We start from the raw sequence: 24,462 nt of genomic DNA on the forward strand, positions 1-24,462 counted from the left end.
TTTTCAACCTTGCTTGTAAGTGAAACTCGAAAAGCATTTGTTAAATACTTACATGGGTATTAAAGTAATTTCAAATACCAAATATACATTTTATCTCTAGGCTTATTTTATTATTATTTTTATATTTTATTTATTAAGCAAACAGGTAAAACCGTAAAAGACACTACAGAAACAGAACCAACAAAGCAGATCTGCTGCATATGCATTATTCATTTGTCCACTTCGAAACAAAGTAGGATTGTAGCATGGGTAACCTTCCAAGAAGTGAGAAGGTTCTGTTTTAAAATCTTCAACCCTCCTAATAATGTAGTTATACAAATTATTACTCCGTATATATTTATATAATATTCAAACATATATCCAATATCAAAATCAAATTTTTTTATAAATAACATAATTTTTAACGGCATGTGAGGAGGTAGGGATTGAAGGAACAAAAGCATATGTGAGCTCATCACTTCCAATGCATTTGGAAACAAAATGTTATTTTCTTTATTTATCATTTGTAATTATAATTAATAATTAATTAATTTAATAAGCACATCACAAAACACCTCCACCAAAAACACATGTACATACATGACACATACAGCCTAAATTTTTAATAATTTATGCACACCAAATGCAAGTTCCTCTCACTCTCTCTGTACATGACAAGAATCCAAGATTCATGATTTAAATAATACCCACAAAATGTGCAGCATTTTAAGACAACCCCACTTCCTAATTACTCTTGAAGTTGTCAACTTTATTCAAAGAGTAAGAAAAAAAAGATTATTAAAAAGAAGTAAAAAAAAAAAGAAGAAGTTGATGTGGAAAAGTGAAAATGGTGGATGGAGTAATTAGGCAAGGAAGGTCTTTAGCTGAAACACCAACATGGGCTGTTGTTACAACTATTACTTTCATGGTTTTTGCTTGTTTATTGGTTCAAAGATCTATTTATAGATTTGGGAGAGTATGTTTTGAGTTCTTTGCACCATTTGAATATATTTGGGACTCTTTTACTATTGATTATTTATATTTATTTTATATATACTATTGTTAAAGATTTGGATGGGTTTTTTTTGGTATGCAGTGGCTAAAGAAGACAAGGAGGAAGGCTCTGTTGGCTTCTTTAGAGAAGATCAAAGAAGGTTAGTCCTCACAATTTTGTGATCAAGAAGTTTTGGTTTTTTTTTTTTTTAATACCTTTGAGTTCAATTTGTTGTTTAATGGATACAAATTCTTACAAACATGTTTGTTTACAAATACTGACAAAAAAGGGATTCAGAAGTTACTGGATTATTATTTAACTTTGGGAGCTTAATGCCCTGGTCGGGCCAGTGGTGGAAAAAAAATATGGAGATTTTTTTTTTGGGGGGGGGAATCCACTGGGGGCAAAATAAAAAAATCCAATTTTTTTTTTTTTTGCACTAAAAAATAAAAATCCACCGGGGGCAGGTGCCCCTGCCCCTACCTATTTCCGCCACTGCCCTGGGGTCACCTTTTGCATTTACAAAATGTTCAGTGATGATTATACATTTTTGTAGATTGAAAAAGTTACAATCCGAACTAGAAATTCGTGATTCTGGTGCAAAACATAAAATCGATAACCACGAATCCAACATTATCCTTATGAATTTATAATATTGTTACAAGTTTTACATATTGCTTTCACCTATTTTGATACAGAGCTTATGCTTCTTGGACTCATATCTTTGTTATTGGGGCAATGGGCCAGAGTAATCTCACAGATATGTGTGGATTCCTCACTATTCAGTAGTAAATTCTTTCTTTGCTCTAAAGAAGATTATGAGTTGGATAAAATAGTCTCTTTTGGAAGATTCTCGTCTTTTTCGAACGAAACTGATATTCCTCAAGGACTTCATGCTCAGCCTCTCCATCAGTGTGGGGAGGTAAAGCTTTACATTTTGACTTTTTCTTTTTAAGATGGTTTTTAGGCAAAATGGGCGGGTTGGGTAATTGATCAAAATGGTCTTGGTGAAGTTGACCCGCAAACACTTTGTTGCCCATACATAGACGGTGATTTGTGGTACAATTCTCAACGTGTTTGACCCATTTGACTCGTTTCAAAATATAATGTAGTTAAAATCAGATGATTTGTAAGTAAATGGGTCAAAATTGCCACCTGTGGTATGTTAGTAAATAACTAAATACATTTCATTTTTCTATTCAGGGACGAGAACCTTTTGTTTCTTATGAAGGTCTTGAGCAGCTTCACCGATTCTTGTTTGTTCTTGGAATAACTCATGTTTTCTATAGTTGTATGTCAGTTGGTTTGGCCATGAGCAAGGTACAACCTTTATTTGTTTTCATGATATTAGCAAATAATTCTCGATTTTTTTCAAGTCCATGCGGTAATATTCATATAGATTATGTTAACTTTTCTGGATATGTAATTGCAGATATACAGTTGGAGAAAATGGGAATCTCAAGCAAGCCAATTGGCGGCTGAAAACTTGCAAGGTAAAGATGAAAAAATGGCCAATTTTGCTAACGATAGCCTGTATAACTGTCATTGACATGCATAAATTCATTGTACATTTGCATAACGGTCATCAAAAAGTCAATTTAGCCCGCTATGTACAATATAATTATGCACGTTAACGAAACTTTAGGGGTATCGTTAGCAAAATCCTTATATAACTTTTGGCGTTTCAAATATGATTACAACTTTTTTATTATATACTAAGAATCTATTTATGCGTTTTCAGACACTTTGTTAGACATTCAGTTCGTTCAACTTATTTTATGTGCTCGTATTACTTAACAGGGTAATATTATGCTTATGATTGCTCAAACACTTATGATCCGTTACAGATAAAACATATTACGGGACCAACATATAGGTCATAGAAACTATGGTCATTTACATATTTGTCTTGTAATTGAATGTTTGTAGCAAGGAAGATAAAGGTGATGAGGCGCCAAGTTACTTTCATTAAACATCATGCAACTCATCCATGGAGCAGAAGTCGAATTCTCATATGGATGGTATCGATTATTCAACTTGTCCTAATTTTATTTTAACATTCTTATCGTCCTTATAAATTGCTAAATTATGATAGACCATCTTTTTGTGAGTAGGTCATTCGGGGATGATTTTTTTCTGCACGGGTCAAATAAATTTTGCCAAGAGGGAAATGGGTCAAATGGGTTGAAAGTCGTCCAAAGTCTTTTTTTAAGACATACACCTCTAATAATAATAAGTGATTGCTAGTAAGCTTATGTTCGAAATGTTTTATGGTAACAACAACCGTTTATTGTTTGTTATTTCAGTTATGTTTTCTACGACAATTCAAAAGTCCAATGGAAAAGTCAGATTATGTGGCTTTGCGGCTGGGTTTCATCACCGTGGGTATTTGACTTTATCTTCTACTTTCTTTAAATAACTTTAAATTCACATTTAAAATTCATTATTTCTTCTACTTTCCGTATCAAAACCAGCTATAACACAATGTCAAACTTGCAAATGTTTATTGTTCGACTTATGATCATGCATATTTTAACCGTGGGGTTTAATATGTCTGCTCAATACATAAGGAGGGGTTTAAGGATCTTAGAACGTGGCTCTCCGGTCCGGCTACCGTGAATAACCCTGGCCGACATGATGATGTCGGCGGGGTGGCCAAGTGATTAAGTCCACCTCTGATAACGGTCGTCGATCAAGAGGCCCCAAATAAGGTCGTAGGTACTAGCTTACGAAAGACTAACCTGTTAACCTTGAAGAGATGCTGAATGATGCTGTTTTGCGTAATGTATCTCGTGTGCGATAGTTACGTAATATGCCGTGTCTGGTAAATGATGATTAGGGTTTGTATTTATAGGCAAACCCTAATTCTAGAACCGTCCCAGATCACGTTAATCTCATCCATAACTGACTCCCCCGAATCACGGATATAATTATGGAAAAGATATTTACTTGACAGCTAAGCAACCGCCGTACCGGGAACAAAGGAATCAGATACAATCCGCATACCGCATAGCGCACACAAGCACACGCATACGCACACTATTAAGCGCCCGCATGCATATGAGGTGCTCATGCGGGTTGCGGTATCATTATGTCCCCCCAGTTTGATGTTATATGACGCAAGACACATGACATCAAACTATTAAGCGGAAAAACAAGAAAACGGCTAGCATTTAATATTCCGCGTGCGCCTCGATGCCATTAAATGCCTGTCACAATCGCAGAAGCCCATTCGACGGACATGACATAAAGTGGCAGTGTGTGTCAGGCGCGTGCCAACCACGCGCGTACATGTAATCATACCCAACTGGCATCCACGCGCATCAATAAAGTGCTGGCCGTCGATTGCGTAACACGTGTACAGCCACGATCACACCACTCCATCCCATGACTCCCAATCTTCCCTATAAATACCCCATTTTGCAGCTCATTTCCACTTTCCTGCTTCAAGCTTCCTCGTTACGCTGCCAATTTGAATTCCGATCAAAAATTAAACATTCCGGCCACCATTTAAAGGTTAGTATTCATCCGATTACTCCTAGAAAATGACTAAAGCTAACGAGACATATGTAGATAGCGTAGAGTCTGTTATAGAGCAGAAGCACATAGATTACTTAGTGAAACAGTATCCTCCCTTAGCCAAGTACAATCCGGTGCCACCCCTACCCCATCAGCGTGCTCACGAGCCACCGGAGAAGAAAGTGGCCATCTATGAACATGCGTTCAAGCATGGTAACTTTAGGGTTCCTCCATCTGACTTCTTCTTAGGCGTATTAGATCACTTCAGAGTGGGATTAGGGCAACTACACCCGTACGCCATAGGCAAAATAGTTCTGTTTGAAATGTGGTGCGCCGCAATCGACAGGGTACCGTTGGTTAAAGTTTTCTGTCATCTATACCGCCTAGCCAATCACCACAAATCCTGGTTCACCTTCTTCGCCCGACAAAATTTCACCAAAACCCCAAAGTCGAATGCGGGTAACTGGAAAGAAACTTTCTTTTTCATTGACCAAACAGTAGTTGGTACCGCTTTTCCGCAAACGCTTATATGGTGCGAGAAGGTGGAAAAGGATGTGAACAAAACCCCGGTCCTTGATGACGAGGAAACAAAGCTGTTAGCGGAGTGCGCTAACGCACAGCTGGTGCACCGGTCATACGGGAACGTGATGTTGCGGCTAGGGAAGATATCCGCACACTGGCCATGGGAGGATGTGCGTCCAGCCATAGTCGGACCGGATGGAAAGGGTAGGAATAGTATAATCACGTACTAACAGTTTGCTATTTATGTGTTCTAACGCATGCGTGCATGTTTGCAGAGATGAAGATGAAGAGAGTACTGACTGCGGAGGAGATTGCGGGCATCGCCTTCCGCAAACAGAATGTGAACCATCCGTTAGAGCAGGAGAAGACTGGCGAGAATGCACCTGCCACCTCCGGCAATAAGCGCAAGGCCGCCGAAGCCTCCCAATCCCAACAGAAGAAGAAGAAACTCACTCCCAAACAGAGGGAGGACAAGCGGAACGATAACTTCGTTCCCATCGAACCCCGTTCTGCGGATCTACCTCCCCCATCATCTGGTAAGAGTTCTGCTTGCGCGCATACCGCACATTTAAGTTTGCACTTATTTAACCACTTATTAATACGCAGGGCATGCGGAAGAAACTCATCACACCCCACCGCGGGTCAATTCGGACCTCGAAGCTACTGCCGAGTCAAAGGATAAGACGATACACCTGGACTCCGAGTCCACACCAACCCCGCCACACGGTAACTTCCGATTGGCAAACCTGGCGCAGCTCACCCAGTTATCGGCGGAAAACGCCGCAGAGCAGTCCGCCTTCCTCCAACAAATCTTCCCGGCTGAGTTCCGCAACCAACTAGCCGCACTGCCTTTTAATCAGGCGCTCAACGCCTTCGTCCAAAACAGCCTTGTCTTTTTTGGCATGGTTGCAGATCAAGCCCGCCGTTCGACTAACTTGTATCAAGTGGCCTTGCGGAAAGAAACAGAGCTAGGGCTGCTGCAAGCGGGGGTTGATCAGGTGAAGAAAGACAGGGACGCCGCAGAAGAAGCGCGCAAGGCGGTGGAGTTAACCGCGGCGGAAACCAAAACTGCACTGATTGAAGAGAGAAAGAAAAACCGCGAGTTGGTTGGTGCGGTTGACCAGTCCAAAGGGGAGGCGGAGCGTCTGCGGGTGGAGCTGGAAAGGGTGACGAGGGAAAGGGATGACGCGGTAACCAACCGCGAGCTAGCAGAGGCGGATCTGGCGAAGCTGCGCACTGCACTCCCCACCATTGCGCAAAAGGTGATGGACTCTGGGCCAGTTACCGATAAGTTCAATGCCTATGTTGACGCGGTGAAAGACCACGAAGTCAACAAGGCAGTCTTAGAGGTGATTCAAGCCTGCAGCCTCACACCACCGTACCCTGACGCTGTGCAGAAGAAATTGAAGGAGGGTACGTCTGCGGCATTGCTGGAAGCGGAGAATGCTACCACCACCATTCCTATCCCTCTAATCGATGCGTTTGCGGCGGACCCAAACATGCCGATTGATGGGTTTCTCAAGGAGGATTTTTAGTTTGTGTTTGTGATGGTTTGCGCCGTAAGTCCTATGCTTAGGCAGGCAATTGTAAATGTATTTTTGAACCCTAAGTCCCGTGTCGGGCAGTCATTTGGAACAATTACCACTTATGTAATAACTTAATTCAATGTATATGTATCTTACTGTTATGCATGCGTAGTTTGTTTGTTTATATATCGCGAATCAAAACAAAAGGTGAACCGCATGCCCATGCGCATAGTTAACCAAAACTCATGCGTATGCGGGTATTACTGCGTAAAATAAACCAATACTTTAACAATTACCCTTTAATAATTTAGACTCGAAAGCTACTGCGTTTTCGCTTTGTCATGTACTAGAGGTGCACTATAGCTGTATGGTAAGCAACGCAACTAAAAACAAGCTAATGTTTTTATGCTTTGAGTTCCTCAAGCAAACCAATGCGAGAGTAATTATGCACAAGCAAACCAATGCTTGTAATTTTTTAAGTCGACTTTGCAGCCATCTAGTCTGCGTGGCGCTTGGCTAGGGGAAAACCAATTCCCTTTGCCTGCCGTTAGCGTCTAGCCTTGTAACCAAACAGGCTTCTGCCGCACGGGGGCTAGAGGACACCCCTTAAGTAGGCAGGAACCGCATACAAAAAAGATTTAAACAACAAAAGTATGCGCGAGTAAATATTTAATTGGCATTAATCACAATTACAACTGCGACACATCCAAATGGACGGAAAATACATAGAAAAAATAATGTGCTACAATAAACTGGAGTGATCAGGTCCACCTAGCTACATATAACATTTTTTCAATAACGTCGCATGCCAAGTGCGTTTCACAGGTTTTCCATCTAATGTCTCGAGATGGTACGCCCCGGTATTGTTTGCCTTTGCTACCCTGTATGGACCTTCCCAACGGGGGCCCAGTTTCCCAGTATCCTCCGCATGACTTGCGTCGTTCTGACGCCAAACCAAGTCACCGCACTTGTAAGAGCGAGAACGCACACGTTGATTATAGTACTTTGCAATTTTTTGCTTGTTATTTGCTTCGTTGACAGCCGCAGAGAGTCTGCGCTCTTCCAGCAAACTAAGATTTTCCCGCAAAGCTTCAGAGTTATTTTGCTCATCAAAATTTTGTATGCGGAACGTTGGTACCCCAATTTCTGCGGGTACAACAGCTTCTGATCCATAGACCAAACTGAACGGGGTCTCACCAGTGCTTGCTTTGGGTATTGTTCTATGCGCCCATAAAACCTTCGGTAGTTCATCCACCCAACCAACGCGACCATGACCCAACCTAGCTTTGATTCCAGCTACTATATCCCGGTTGGTGACTTCGCACTGGCCATTCGCCTGCGGATGCGCAACAGATGTAAAAGTTTGCTTAATATTAAGCTCTGCGCACCAGCTGCGAAAAGGGTCACCCGCGAACTGCGTACCGTTATCGCTAACAATTTCGTTTGGTATACCAAATCGACAGACGATGTCTTCCCATACAAAATTTCGCACCCTTTTTCCTGAGATTGCTGCCAGCGGTCTCGCTTCGACCCACTTTGTGAAATAGTCGATTGCAACAATCAAGAATTTGATGTTTCCTGCGTGTGCAGAATGTGCGTAAGGTACTGATGTAACATGTTTAGAAAATAAATGATAAAATTACCTCGGCCTTTTGGGAATGGTCCGACTATGTCGATTGCCCATTTGCAGAATGGCCACGGTAAGGAGACTGGTATCATTGGATGCGCAGGTGCTCTGCTAATAGGTGCATGTATTTGGCATGATTCACATTGCTTAACTATGCGCGCAGTATCCGCGTACATGGTGGGCCAATAATATCCTAGCCGCATTATTTTTGACACAATGGACCTGTGCCCCGAATGGAGTGCGCATGCACCTTCATGCACCTCGCGTACAACTTCCTCTGCCTCTTTCGGGCCAATGCACCTTAAGTGCGGTCCCAAATAATTCTTTCGATATAGGACGTCACCCTCAAGGGCATACAGCGGTGCCTTAACGCGGACTTTCTTTGCATCAGCGGAATCCGCAGGAGATGTGCCATCCCGCAGAAAAGCCACAACGGGCGTCATCCATGTTGAGTTTGATTCCTCAACTGGTGCCACTAAAGGCATCATAACAATGGATTTCGCATTGAGTTCTTCTATTAGAACTTTCTTTCCCATATGATCAAAAGCCAAGGCAGCCAGTTTGCTTAGCGCATCCGCCTTCTTATTTTGCCCACGCATTACGTGGGAGATTTGAAAAGCTTCAAATTGGTGAGCGAGGTTGTGAACAAGCGATAGATATTGCTGCATGGCTATGTCATGCGCTTCGAAATCTCCGCTGACCTGACTGCATACTAGCTTTGAATCCACATATGCGTGCAAAATTTTAACATTTAACCTATGCGCAATGCGCATACCTGCTAACAGAGCCTCATACTCTGCTTCGTTGTTCGTAACAGCAAATTTAAACTGCAGTGCGTATGTATGCTCTTCGCCATCTGGGCCTGTTAAAATTATACCCGCACCTGCACCAGATGCGCTGCACGCACCATCGGTGTACAATTCCCATGGTGACAATGTTGGTGCAGGTGGATCCTGATGTTCTGCTGACGCCTCGGCATCCGCAGGTAATTCTGCTAGGTAATCAGCAAGTATTTGACCCTTAACCGCGCTGCGCGAAGAGAAATTTATTTCATGTTCACCTAATTCAACTGCCCACTTAGCCATTCGGCCAGAAATCTCAGGCTTGTATAACACCTGAAAGAAAAATGATTGCGTTAGTCAATGCGGTAACCCCGGTCATTGCCGCAAAGTAGGTGTTTACCAACCTGTTTTATTGGTTGATCAGTTAGAACCACGATTGGATGTGCTTGAAAATATCGGCGCAAACGCCGCGCCGTATGGACCAGCGCATATACAAGCTTTTCTATCGGTGAGTAGTTTACTTCGCTTGATGTCAGCGTCTTGCTTACGAAGTAGACCGGCATTTGCGTCTGAGAAAAACCTCAGTCGTTAAGTTTCTGCAATATAAATAAAGCATGTAAATTAATGGAATACCTTTCCGCGATCCGCGATGAGGACTGAGCTGACAGCTTCCTTCGATGCCGCGAGGTACAGTGTTAGCGTTTCTCTTGATACTGGCGCAGTAAGTGTTGGTAATTCTGCAAGCACCTTTTTCATCTCCTGAAAGGCTGATTCTGCTTCCTGAGTCCATACGAAGTCTTTTTTCTTCAAACAATTTTTCAAAGTATTGAAGAATGGTAACTGTCGTTCTGCGGCTTTCGACAGAAACCGCGTGATAGCCGCAAGCTTCCCCGTTAGACTCTGCACATCTTTCTTTGTCTTCGGAGATGGCAAATTATCAATGGCTTCAATCTTTTTGGGATTGGCCTTGATACCCCGCGCTGTCACCACATGACCTAAAAACTTGCCTTCCTCTTCCCCAAAACTACATTTAAGCGGGTTAAGCTTCATGTTGATCCTGCGCAGAGATGCAAACGTTTCTAGGATGTCCGTGAGCATGTCTTCTTCGGTGTTACTTTTAATTACCAAGTCGTCGACGTACGCTTCAAGATTTCTACCGATTTGGTGCTTGAATGCTGCGTCAATTACACGCTGATAGGTCGAGCCAGCATTCTTTAAACCGAAAGGCATCTTCGTGTAACAATAAATACCCTGCGGCGTATGAAAAGCAGTCTTGTCCTCATCTTCCGCAGCCATTAAGATTTGGTGATAACCCTTGTATGCGTCCAGAAAACACTTGTACCTAAATCCCGATAGTGATTCTACCTTCCAGTCTATCTCCGGGAGAGGGTAATTGTCCTTGGGACATGCCTTATTAATATCTTTGAAATCAACGCACATCCTCCAGTTACCGTCAGCCTTTTTTACCAATACAGGATTTGCAACCCATGTCTGATAACGCACTTCCCGCAGAATGCTTGCTTTGACAAGGTTGTCCACCTCTACGCACAACCAATCACTGCGGTCTAGAGCCATATGCCGCTTCTTTTGCCTAACGGGTGTCAATGATGGATTAACATTTAACTTATGTTCCGCAATATCACGCGGAACCCCAGTCATGTCTGACTCACGCCACGCGAAAACATCTGCGTTTGCGAACAAAATTCCATGCAATTTGGCCTTTGTTTCGGCTGACAAGCCTGCGCCGATTTTAATTCGCTTATCCGGATGCAAGCGATTTGCTATGACTGCACAATTTTCCAGTTGTTCTCCCACGCTATGAGTGCTTATAGGCGCAACTGAGCCACACAACTCGGTTGTTTGATGTGACGCAACCGTGGCAACGCCTCCTACTGTGGGAAACTTGATCAAACCATGCACTACCGATGGTATGATGTTGAAACGACGTATGAAGTTTCTCCCTAGCAGTGCGTTATATCATGAAGTTGAACGAACCACATAAAAATCGACCAATTGGTGCCTGATCATCTGCGGGTTCCTGTCATCCGCAAGCTCTACCATTAATTCTATTCGGCCAAGCGGCCACGAGTTTTCTCCGGAAAACCCTGATAGCGTAATATCAGGCTGGCGTAACTGCGCTTTGACTTCTGCCGGAAGGAAACGATAACAATGCTCATACATAATATCGACACCGCTGCCAGTGTCAACATGCATGCGCTTAACCTGGATTCCGCAATCAGGGATGCGGCACTTGATGATAATGGGCTCATTAATAGAATCAATTGACATTACAGGAGGGAAAGTGATTGGGAGAAGCTCCCAATCTTGGTGATCATTGTACTTTCTCCGCTGACTGATTTTCTCTGCATCAACCATGTTAATGGTTAAGTCGGCATTTTTCGCTTTGTCAACTTTCTGCCACGCGAAAGTCTTAGACTTCGAAGCCTCTTCTGCGGCCTTTCCCTTGTCCTTTTTAGGTGGTTTTAGATGATCCAATTTGCCCGCGCGAAGCGCCTCCAGAACCCGTTCCATTAAGTTTTTACACCGATTGGTGTCGTGACCATAATCGTCATGAAATTCACAATACTTTGTTTTGTCCCGCTTACCAAATTCCGTAAGCGGAGTTGGGACCGCAAAGGTCGCGCACACCGGTTCGGTTGCCAAAATTTCTTTTGGCGTTTTGGACAAACTTTTGAGCAGCGCATAGTTCTGATTATTGATGCCGCGCTGATAATTGTTTCGATAATTGCCACTTGATTTCCCTTTATCATTCCTGATGGGACCACCGCTAGGATACCTTCCACGAGAGTTGTTACCACGATTTTGATCGCGCGAACGATCATCATCGTCCTTCCTCTCGTTGCGTGAGCTAGCTGTTGGAATGTCATTATCTTCGCCACTCCGCATATAGTCGTGGCATTCATTAAGCGCCTCAGCATAAGTTGTTGGGACTGTATGGCGTAGACGCCTTACCAATGTTGGATGACGTTCTGAGTTTATACCATGTATGAGTCCGGAAATCTGTTGCTCTGGTTTGAGATCTGGTATACGCAGGCACTCATTAGTATACCTTGTGAGAAATTCGCCCAAAGATTCCTTGGACTTCTGCACGATGTCATGGCATTCAATGTGAGTGCGCTTGCGTGGTCTCTGATTCTGATATTGCAGCAAAAACTTTGTCCGCAGATCCATAAACCCGGAAATACTACCCGCCGGCAACTTATTAAACCACTCACGAGCAATACCCTGTAGTGTCATAGGAAATATCTGACACGCAACCGGATCCACCCAGCCTTGAGTGAGCATTGCGCCTTCGAAACGCTGTAAAAAATCATCTGGATCGGTCAGGCCATTGTAAGTACCCAACGTGCTAGGTATCTTTGGTGCTGATGGAAACGGGTATGCGGATATATGCGGAGGAAACTTGTCAAAGGTAGTCGGTAGCTCGAAGGGTGGTTTAACAGGATCCCCTTTCAAGTTTGCAAAGAAACGCTTCATCATGTCCTGAACAAAGTCAGGTTGTGAAAATAAGTGAACCATATCAGGAAGTGCGGCCTGCATGAATTGACTTGCAAGATTTGCCTGCCCTTGAACATTTTGCCAAGGTTGACCCTGCGTCTGCGGATATAACCAAGGCTGCTGCGTTGGAAAAGAGGGATAACTTGAAGACGCAGAGTACACAGGTGGCTGTAAAGGAAGCGAAACCTGTGGCGCAGATATCTGCGAAACTTGAGGATACACACTTAAAAGCCCAACTGTATGCGCTGTGCTTTGCTGCTGCGCTGTTATCGACGCCCAATGAGAGTTTGCATCTGGGATGACACCAAATCTCCAACTATTAAGTAACGCCTGCACATCCGCAGGAGTTAAAAATTGTGAAACTGGGCGCGGTGGTTGCCAAGGTTGCAACGGTGTAAATGACGAATTCTGCTGAATGCTCTGCGTATGCAGAGGTATTGAAACAGTGGTACTGTAAATAGGTACCTGGCCGCAGCAAACCACATGCGGCCCCGTTGTTCCACCGCTAGTGCCTGCAAAGATGACCCTTGGATCCACTAACGAAAAGTCCAGCCGCGTGGTTGTGACTGGTGAGTTTGCTCTTGGCGGTGTAACTCCGTCTGAATATATCGGCTTGTACCTCTGAAAGGGTTCGCCGGATATAGGTGGAGGGTATATCGTGTACCCCGCCTGAATAGCGGCCCCCGTAGTCATAACCGGTGTATGTTGACTACCAGACGGTGCGTTCTGAACATCTGTTTGGGTATGTTCCGATGATTCCTCGGAAGTCATGATACTGTTAAAGAAAAAATTCAAAAATTTTGTAAATAACGAGTCATACAATTCAAAACCTTAAAAGAAAAAGCAATTAAACAGTCTTGAATTAATTCGACTCTCAATGAAAGCACCACTTGATCATGCATATTTTAACCGTGGGGTTTAATATGCCTGCTCAATACATAAGGAGGGGTTTAAGGATCTTAGAACGTGGCTCTCCGGTCCGGCTACCGTGAATAACCCTGGCCGAGGGCGGGGTGGCCAAGTGATTAAGTCCACCTCTGATAACGGTCGTCGATCAAGAGGCCCCAAATAAGGTCGTAGGTACTAGCTTACGAAAGACTAACCTGTTAACCTTGAAGAGATGCTGAATGATGCTGTTTTGCGTAATGTATCTCGTGTGCGATAGTTACGTAATATGCCGTGTCTGGTAAATGATGATTAGGGTTTGTATTTATAGGCAAACCCTAATTCTAGAACCGTCCCAGATCACGTTAATCTCATCCATAACTGACTCCCCCGAATCACGGATATAATTATGGAAAAGATATTTACTTGACAGCTAAGCAACCGCCGTACCGGGAACAAAGGAATCAGATACAATCCGCATACCGCACACAAGCACACGCATACGTACACTATTAAGCGCCCGCATGCATATGAGGTGCGCATGCGGGTTGCGGTATCATTAACTTACTATCTTGGTTTGTCTTGATTTCAGACTCATAATTTGCCGTTGTCTTATAACTTTCACAAATATATGGTTCGGAGCATGGAAGATGAGTTCTACGAAATCGTTGGGATCAGGTATTTATCATCATAATATAGTTTTGTAATATATATAAAGTGTACTTATTCTTAAAATTTCGATGGAGGCAAAAACCATATTTGCATGTAAGATACGTTACACTACTTACACATTTCTCCGCCTCTAGAGAGTACGTGTATACTCTTTGCAACTAACTCTTGATGTGTGTTCATTCTGCAGCTGGCCGCTATGGGCTTATGCGATTATCTGCATCTTTGTAAACGTTCATGGTAATATTTTTATTTTTTATTAATAAGAGGAAAATCAGATGCTCATAATCTCCAACCTGTTTTTTATTATTATTATTATTTATTTATTTTTTTTTGGGTCTTTTCAGGTCTTAACATATACTTCTGGATTTCTTTTGTCCCTGCCATTGTAAGTTGATGCACTCCCTTGTAATTGGACGTGACCATTTTGACCCATTTACTTAGAAATGGGTTCGATGTGGTTATGATGTATCTCGAATGAGTCAAATTCACAATATTAGTTGAAAATGGAAGGGGTCATAATGTTTATTTTAAATGCATACAACCTCTTAATATGCTTTTCTAATGTATGGATTTATTCATGTAATGAACTGTTTTTGTGATTATAAATTAGACTTGTTTCTGGCCCGCCCATCTTGCCAGGTGTAAATGGGTGTAGATCTTGTATTGTTCAACATTTTCATTAAATGTTTTAGCTTTCTTTATTTTAAAGCTAGCATTGCTGGTCGGAACCAAACTTCAGCATGTTGTCTCCTTGTTAGCACTTGAAATAGTAGAGCCACGGGGCCCCACTGTCGTGGGAACGCAAGTGAAGCCGCGTGATGAACTTTTCTGGTTTGGTAAACCAGAAATATTGCTGCGTTTGATACAGTTTATCTCCTTTCAGGTCAATTTTTCATTATGTTTTGCTAATATGTACATGCCAAATAACTTATATATAAGATATAATAATTACTTTAAGTTGACACATGGTCTAGTAAAAGTATTTCATGCTCGGGACATACATACACAACAACAACAACAACAACAAAACCCAATACCACATAAGTGGTGTATGGAGAGGTGAGATGTAGACAATCCTTCCCCTATCCGAGAATAAAGACAAATCATTTTTCCACTCAGAGTTGAAACACTCTCAAAAATAGAGAGAGTCATCCCTCTCTCTATTCGATGGATAGAGAGATTGCTTCCGAGTGGACCTCCGGCCAATAAGTAGGAAATTTTTTTTAAAAATAAAATAAAAATTTAAAATATTATTGAGACACCATGAAAATGGTAAAATCAAATTTCCATGGGTTTTAAATCCTTCATGAAATTTAATTTATGCTTCTAAGAGTCAGTCAAGTCGCCAATATATTAACGCTTGCTGTCGACTCAATAAATCGACGCTCGGGACACACATGAAAAATAATTTTCCTTAATTCTAATTGTTACATTGTTCATATGCAGAATGCCTTTGAGATGGCAACATTCATCTGGTCTGTGGTAAGTATAATTCACTTCTTTTGTCAAATTTATATGATTTTTTAATTATTATTATTTATATATGTGATGAGATTTCGTTCGTGGATCTTAATGAGAAACCGTGGTTTTTATATGCGCAGTGGGGATTTAAACAGAGGTCATGTTTCATGAAGAATCATGCAATGATTGTTATTAGGCTGACTTGTGGGTAAGTTCCCCTTTTAACAACCTTTTTAATCATAGTAAATAGTAAATAAACTAATGATCATATCTTATAATTTGGTTCTATCATCGTGATTGTAGGGTTCTTGTTCAGTTTTGGTGTAGCTACAGTACTGTGCCTCTCAACGTTATCGTCACACTGGTTCGTATGATCGTATCCCCATAACCTTTTGATGTTATTTAAGCATTTTACCATGTGCATTATGTTCTAAACTTATTGAGGAAACTATAATTGTTGATTATACATGAAAATCTTTAGAAATATTAATAATTGATAGAATATGAATTGGCATATTTTAAGTATTTTTAAATGTCCTTATCCTTATACTTTCTCTGTCTCATGAGTGTCCGTTATTGACTTTTAATGTATTCCTTTTTCAAGTTTGACTTATATATTTTCTTTGGGTTGTATATACTTCAAAAGTGTCTACTATTTACTTTTAAAGTATTTCTTTTCAGGTTTGATTTTAAATATTTATATTTGCATTGTTTAAGATTTGATGTCAGAAAACACATTTTGAACTCAATCCATTCATATAATTTTCATGCGATATTATATAACACGAACAAAAATAAGTTGAAAAGACTGTCAAAAGTCAAAGTAGACACTTCTGATGAGACGGAGGTATAAGTAGTTATACAATAATCAAAATTTGTCAAGCAAATTGCAAACACATATTTTGTTAGAGCTGATTATCTTATTCTAATTATTAAATATGGAGTAGCAAATATACAAACAGCTTAACCCGACATAGTGATTATTTATGTCAGATGGGTTCTCGGGTTAAGAAGGCTTTGATTGCAGAAAGCGTACGTGATTCTCTACACAGTTGGTGCAAACGAGTTAAAGAAAGATCGAAAACACTTCACTCAGTTGCCACAAGGTCAACATGTTCTCTTGGGTCAACCATTGACGAGGGTGATGAAGAAATTACAGTTGCATCAGGGTCGTTATCTCAATCCTCTTCAACGGGTACACTTAATCACATGGATGACGATAATAATGATTCCAATCCTTTACCAGGACAAGAACTTTCATTCCGGTTGTCAGAATATTTGTCGGATACGATAAGACATGTCACCCCAGATGACGACATTGAAGAAGAAAACGATGAACATAAAGTTGAAAGTCTTGAAGATTTGTTTCAGAAGACATGAAAAGTGGTTTGTTTTCACTGTTGTTGTTAGAGTTTCCGCTTTGTAAGAATTATTACTCCGTATATGTTAGTAACTGATAGAGAAATAAGTGAATAATGTGGAGTTTGTAGCTTAACAGATTCACGGTCCATCATCGACACTTACCGAGAACTTTGTTGGTTGACCTCTTGATAACAATCGTGATCAAACTTAGTCTACAAAGCGAGTTAAACATTTGTATCTCTATGTACTGTATAGAGTAATAGAGGTGTGTAATTTTACAACGCCTATCTACAATATGTGTGGACCTGAAATGACTGCAAAGTTACCCTATTTTTGTGGTCCGTTCTAGTGAGCATTTCTACTTTTATTATCAATTGTTGGTTACAAAAATAACAGTAAAACGAAAAGAACAGAAAAAAGAAATACAACTTCAGAACTACGACAAAACATATCTAAAAATTTAGTCAAGTCATCAAATATTTTAGAAAAATTGATGAAACATCGAATGTGAACGTGTTCGAACACGCTCGAGTTTGAACGTGTTTAAACACAAATTCGTTCGTACTTAGTGAATGATCGGTCAACATATTTTCTCATTCGATTACGTTAGAACTTGAGTTTGAAATCGAACATGTTAATGATGTATTTTGGATATGGTAGGATATATAAACCAATTATTACAGCCTTGGAGTATAGTAGGAAAATTTATGGAATATCTTATGGAAAGAATTGTGAATGTTATATCCAATTGTTGTGGCCCTTCAAATCCAGCTGCAACAAATCTATTTGCTAAAATAAAAAAGATGCAGGGGAATACACAGTGTTGTGAGCATCTAGTTATGTAACCTGTGTAGAATCGACGACCTGGGTTACAAGGAATCAATGATGTTCGAATTACGGCTTGCGGACTACACCAACATACAACCTTTGTGAACTGGTTTATATTTGGGTTACGTGAATACGTGATAAAGAAGGTGGGTTTTGGAACGTTTGAATTGCATATATTTGGTCTAAATGAGGGCAAAGTCAATATAAAAGGTGAGGGAGAAAACGAAAAGAATAAAAGTACCCTTGTGTATGTGATGCACATGCAAAAAAGATAACGGGAATTTTTAACTAGAGTTAGCCAGAGAGACCATCGATGAAACAAGTACAAATCATAGGGAGCATCTGAGTCAAAGAAAAGCATACGGACCACAGGTGAAATCTGATACAAAACACAGGCCGGAACCATCCTCTTAATTATGTCAATGCATTTTGACCAGTTTTGAATATTTAATAAGTGAGGCCAAAATTAAGGCGGCCCACTTAACTTCCAAGTCCATGCACTCATGCTCGTTTCTTAAACCTAGCTTCCTCAACATTCTGTAATATTGTGCTGCATGCTTTGAATACAAAACCAGAAAAACCCTAAAACGATTTTATCTGATTTCTTAACGCTTATTAGTCGGTCAGTCACGCAAAAAAAAAAAATAAAAAAAAAAATCAATGGCAGTCGATATACCTTTGGTTATACAAAACGAAATCTTATGCAGGCTTCCCATTAAATCATTAATTCGATTTACATCAGTCTCAAAACAATGGAAATCTTTTATTCATAGCTCTGAATTCAATTTTAATTTCATGGTCCGCCAAGCTCACCGAAAATGTCTTATTACCGCAGTAGATGATGTTGATGTTGAGAATGTTGATGTTGTTGATGATGTTGATGTTGATGTTGATGTTGATGTTGATGTTGATGATGATGATGATGTTGATGTTGATGTTGATGTTGATGATGATGATGATGATGATGATTATGATGATGGCAACGGTGATGGTGATAAAAGAACTTCAGGAAACAGTGTCTCTCTGGTGAAGAAAGATGGCCTGGTTGTTTGATAGTTGATGATGATGATACTTTCCCCAAACGCAAGGTTTGCTTAACTTATCCTCGATCCTTAAATCAACTTAAAAATACATATTTAGAGTTTCATGGTAGTTCGCTTGGCTTGCTTTGTTTTTCAGCAAATCATATAGATGAAGATGATACTTTTATTCGTTGTGTTATTTGGAATCCTTCAATAAGGAAATCAATAGCAATTGAAACGCCTTATTATCCGAATGTTAAAATTGCTTTTGGAGTTTGCCCTAAATCTCTTGACCCTAAGATAGTCAAAATAAATATGTTTGATGTTCCATATGGTTTATCCTATGACGAACAACGTAGAGTTTGGCGAGTTGAGGTATTTACATTAAACTCAAGGGTGTGGAGAAGTCCATTTGTTAAAATTCCTAGTAAATGGTTCGATATCAATTTCTATGAACAAACTCCTCCACTAGTTATAAATGGGTTTATTTATTGGTTGAGATATGCAAGTATACATTACACAGATAGGAATGCTGATGGCCGTTCTTATATGATTATATCCTTTGATTTGGCAACTGAAGAATTCATGAAAATACATGTTCCTGATGAGTTAGCTCACAGTTCTTTTGATATATTTAAGTTAGGAGAGTCTGTTGCTATATCAGAATCGTCACCACGAGATTGTAAGGTGTGGTTGATGGACCATGTTACAAAATCGTTTACCGAACTCTACAGTATTAAATTACCAGAACCAATGACAAAACTGGGATGTACGGATAATAACCAACTTATAATTATAGATTATCCTAGTGGCGAGCTTGTAGCTTATGATCCTGACTCCAAACACTTAATCAATCTTGGGATTTATGTTGATTGTTTTACAGCCTCTTTTACCTCTTACACAGAATCACTACTTCTACTTGATCAGTCAAATACACTAAATGATGATGAAGGTCTCTAGATGACGAAGAAGGTGGTGATGCACACATTGCAAGATTTGGAGATCACAATTCACAAGAATTGAAATCTGTAGCTTTGGAGTATTAATGCAATGTCATCATTTTGAATTAAAGATTTACATGCAATTTATATTCATAATAGTAGTTTTTTGTTACTTTCAAGCTAGATAGATACATTATCAGCGGCGTGAACAGTGTAGATTCATATTCCGGTTTTGGGTTTTGACGAATTAAGTAACATCTATAACAATGATTTTAGTCATTGAGTTTTGTTGCTCTGCTGGTTTTTTACTGCATATATATGCTTATAACAGTTTGAAGAACTGCTATATGGTTATATATATTTGAGTCCATTAATGTTCTTCAGTTATTGGTAAATTACTGGAAAAAAAACATGTTATATATAGTGTTAAGAACATTAACACACAAACCATTTAACCATAGATACCAACCAAACGATTCTATCTGTTAGAATCGTTTTATAACTGTTAAATATTTTACAAATTTGTTAGACCTATTTTGTAATTTACATTAAGTCATAGATCTTGCATTTGCACTCTTTTCCCTATAATAATCTACTTTTTGGTCCTTCAAAACCAAATTCAATAAGATAAACAAATACTTGACATAGTGATCCAAAGTAAGAGTGCCAAACTTCATGTGTATAATGTTGCATATTTTAACTGATATAATAGCCAACTTGTTTAGACATGAAAGGTATTGAATCCAATGGGTAGAAAACTTAATACAAGTCAGGGCTGGGCCGCAGGCTTAGCTTTTCGAGTTAATAATAATTGCCTTTCGGAAAAAAGAGAACTTAATACAACTCATATAAATGTGTGGGTTGGAACCCAATAGCAATACCATTGCAGGTGGAGACAGAACTTCAGCACATTGTCTCCATGTTAGCACTTGAAATAGTAGAGCCACGTACGGGGGCCCACTGTCACGAATTCAAAGGTGTAACCGCATGATGAACTTTTCTGGTTTGTAAACTTGAAATATATATTGCTGCGTTTGATACAGTTTTCAGGTGAATTCCTCATTATTATTATTTTTGCATATATTCACATGAAAATATATCCTACATAGTATTAATTAATTTATTTAAATTGAAACTAACTTCCCGTATTTCTAATCATTACATTGTTCTTATGCACAATGCGTTTTGAGATGGCAACATTCATCTGGTTTGTGGTAAGTATAATTCCCATCTTTCGTCAACTGTATATATGAATATTCTTTTGTTTTTTACATCAAATTTCGTTCATCAGTCTTTTTAAAAAATTGTGGTCTTTATGTGTAATAAGGATTTAAACAGCGATCATGTTTTATAAAGAATCTTGCAATGATTGCAGGTATGTTTTCCTTTTAACAACCTTTTGTATCAAAATAAATAAAAAACCAACGATTGCATCTAGCTATATGGTTCTATCATTATATGATTGCAGGGTTATTGTTCAGTTTTGGTGTAGCTACACTACTATGTCTCTCAATGTTATCATCACACTGGTTTCGTATCCCCACAACCTATAGATAAGTTCTTTACCATGGGCATTATATGTTAGGATATTAGGACTCAAACAACGCTAGTAATTCTACAAGATTACTAGCCGAGTAGTGATACTATCAAGATCACTCAACCCACTTAATGAACGAAAGATAATAAATGCGAAAATGTAAGAACGACACAAGATATAACGTGGTTATATGCAATCGTTGTGATTGCTTTAGTCCACGGACCAACTAGAGATTGTTATATTACTGAATACTTGAGAGTGGTGTGTTACAATGACTATGAATGAGCTCTATATATAGAGCAAACAAGAAACCAACCAAACTACAACTTGATCTTCAAGTGTGCTAGTAATCATGAAAGATAAACCAACTAGCCATGCTTTACACCCACTAATGACATGATCACAGCCACAATTAGTGGTGTAAAGCAACCCACTAAGCACCTAAAGTGAAAGGAGAATCAATCAAGATCGGATCCCATGTGTGCAAGTTGCCCACTTGCTGCCAGACATCGTGCGCGCCGTGCACACTTAAACGTGCGCGCCGTGCACACTCCCAAATTTCGAGCAAGCCTTCTGATCAAAACTTCTCTAGTGCGCGCAGGGAGCGCGCCGCGCACCATCACCGCGCACAATCAACTTGCTCTGTTTTTGATCTGTTTTTCTCTGTTTCACGCTTACCGAAATCTGAAACATTTTTTTTCTCTCGTTTTGTATAAATGTCTCCATACTCTAACAAATCTCCCACTTGGAGACTTTGAACAAAACTCCAATCATATCAATGAATTAACCAAGAACATTAAACCACCTTCGATTACCGCCAAATACCATTTGGGACACGCACGCTCAACACATACTTCGGATGAGTAGACTTTCGATAAAAGGTCTTCAATACTACTTGTTAAACTTGTAACACCATTCACATCTCTAGTTGGGGTCTTCTCTCATCAATTCATGAGAAGACCAATTGAGGTAATGCAAAACCTCAATTTCTCCGTTGTAACCACCTTAGTAAACATATCGGCAGGATTCTTCGTACCAAGGATTTTCTCCAAGAATAAAGTGCCATCATTTATATGTTGTCGAATAAAATGATACCTTATCTTGATGTGTTTCGTTCGACTATGAAACACCGGATTCTTCCCAAGATGAACCACACTTTGATTATCACAATACAAGACGCAATAGTCTTGTCTTTTACCCAACTCGCCTAAGAAGTTCTTCAACCACACTATCTCTTTAGAAGCTTCAGCAATAGCCATGTATTCGGCTTCGGTGGTTGACAAAGCAACACTCTTTTGCAATCGAGATAACCAACTAATCGCCGTCTTCCCCATTGTGAAAACATAACCCGTAGTGCTTTTCCCCGAATCATCACATCCACCCAAATTAGCATCCGCATAACCTCTAAGTATGAGATTGTTTTTGGAAAAACACAATCCCATATTAGAAGTACCTTTCAAATAACGAAGCAACCATTTGACCGCTTCCCAATGCTCTTTTCCCGGATTAGACATATAACGACTTACAACTCCCACTGCTTGAGCAATATCGGGTCTTGTACAAACCATGGCATACATAATACTACCCACGACTGATGCATATGGAACCTTTTCCATATCCTTCTTGTCTCTTTCCGTCTTTGGTGATTGACTTTTCGATAACTTTAAGGTGCTTCCCAAAGGCATAGAACGAGCCTTTGAATCTTCCATGTTGAACCTCTCTATTACTTTCTCAATATATTTGGATTGAGACAAGTATAGAGTACCCTTCACACGATCACGCACAATACTCATGCCAAGTATTTGCTTAGCACCGCCAAGATCTTTCATCTCGAATTCTCGGGAAAGTAATCCCTTCAACTTGTTAATTTCGGACATGTTTGAACCTGCAAGTAACATGTCATCAACATACAACAATAAGATTATATAAGAAGACTTGGATTTCTTCAAGTAGCAACAGTGATCCGCTTCACATCTTAATAAACCAATCTTCTTCATAAAATCATCAAACTTCAAGTACCATTGCCGAGGTGCTTGCTTCAATCCATACAAACTTTTCTTTAGCTTACAAACCCACTTCTCTTTACCCTTTACCTCAAAGCCCTCGGGTTGCCTCATGTAGATCTCTTCAACAAGATCACCATGTAAGAATGCAGTTTTTACATCTAGTTGCTCAAGATGTAAGTCTTCGGATGCAACCATAGAAAGTACCAAACGGATAGTAGTCATTTTAACTACCGGTGAAAATATCTCTTTGTAGTCAACCCCTTCCTTTTGTTGAAAGCCTTTGACTACCAAACGAGCCTTGTACCTTTTCTTGCCATCCATCTCATTCTTGATTCTATATACCCATTTGCTTTGCAATGCCCTTTTATCATGAGGTAACTTAACTAGTGACCAAGTCTTGTTCTTCTCAAGTGATCCCATCTCTTCTTTCATGGCAAGTTCCCATTGTATGGATTCTTTTGTTTTTCTTGCCTCAAAGTAACTTTCGGGTTCACCATTCTCGGTATAGAGCAAGTAGTTTGCTGATGGAGAATACCTAGGATTAGGTTTGGGCACTCTAGTCGAGCGTCTTGGTGTAGGAGTAACCGGAATGGTTGGACCGGTTTCATTTGTGCCCTCCTCATCACTAGAACTCGCACTATGTTCGGAATCATCACCGCTTTCCGAATCATCCCCATCATTAGCATTTCCCGACACCTCACCGTCATTCGGCAATTCATTGTTTCCCAAACTCCCACTAGAACCTGCAAGATCATCAATAGAAACATCGTCAAAAGTAACTTGACTCGGTTTAGGACTCCCCGTTTCCGGTTTGCCATAGACCGAATCTTCATCAAAAGTAACATCTCGCGAACGAATTACTTTTCTAGCTTCGTTGTCCCAACAACGATAACCCATTTCATCCGACCCGTAGCCTATGAAAATACACTTCTTTGACTTAGCTTCAAGCTTGTCTTTATCCGCATTTTTGGTCTTCACATATGCATTACACCCAAAGATCCTAAGGTGACCATAACTCACCTTCTTGCCTTGCCATTCTTCCTCGGGAATTCGGAAACCCAACGGTGTTGAGGGTCCCCTATTTATCAAATAAGCCGCCGTGTTAACCGCATCCGCCCAAAACATTTTAGGCAAACCGGCATGTAGTCTCATACTCTTAGCCCTTTCATTTAACGTACGATTCATACGTTCGGCGACCCCATTGTGTTGCGGTGTCTCCGGTACCGTTTTCAACATTCTAATACCGAGCTTTGCACAATGGTCTTTAAACTCAAGACTAC

The 24,462-nt window shown here is 40.2% G+C and overlaps 2 protein-coding genes across 2 annotated transcripts; both read left to right on the top strand.

The window, feature by feature from the left end:
* Positions 1-826: 826 nt before the first annotated feature.
* LOC139898058 (MLO-like protein 4) lies at positions 827-17,159 on the top strand. The gene is made up of 15 exons (XM_071880762.1): positions 827-955; positions 1,076-1,133; positions 1,672-1,895; positions 2,177-2,293; positions 2,406-2,466; positions 2,903-2,994; positions 3,280-3,354; positions 13,946-14,031; positions 14,213-14,262; positions 14,370-14,410; positions 14,735-14,908; positions 15,472-15,507; positions 15,627-15,694; positions 15,790-15,850; positions 16,480-17,159. Exons 1-15 carry the CDS (start codon positions 827-829, stop codon positions 16,864-16,866), a joined length of 1,659 nt encoding a protein of 552 aa, XP_071736863.1. The 3' UTR covers positions 16,867-17,159.
* Positions 17,160-18,336: 1,177 nt separating this feature from the next.
* On the top strand, positions 18,337-19,658 carry LOC139901612 (putative F-box protein At1g32420). Its single transcript, XM_071884304.1, has 2 exons — positions 18,337-18,552; positions 18,678-19,658. The coding sequence occupies exons 1-2, from the start codon at positions 18,337-18,339 to the stop codon at positions 19,656-19,658; spliced, it is 1,197 nt and encodes a 398-aa protein (XP_071740405.1).
* The last annotated feature ends 4,804 nt before the right edge of the window (positions 19,659-24,462 follow it).

The sequence above is a fragment of the Rutidosis leptorrhynchoides genome, chromosome 3 (genome assembly GCF_046630445.1).
Source record: "Rutidosis leptorrhynchoides isolate AG116_Rl617_1_P2 chromosome 3, CSIRO_AGI_Rlap_v1, whole genome shotgun sequence".
NCBI lineage: Eukaryota > Viridiplantae > Streptophyta > Magnoliopsida > Asterales > Asteraceae > Rutidosis > Rutidosis leptorrhynchoides.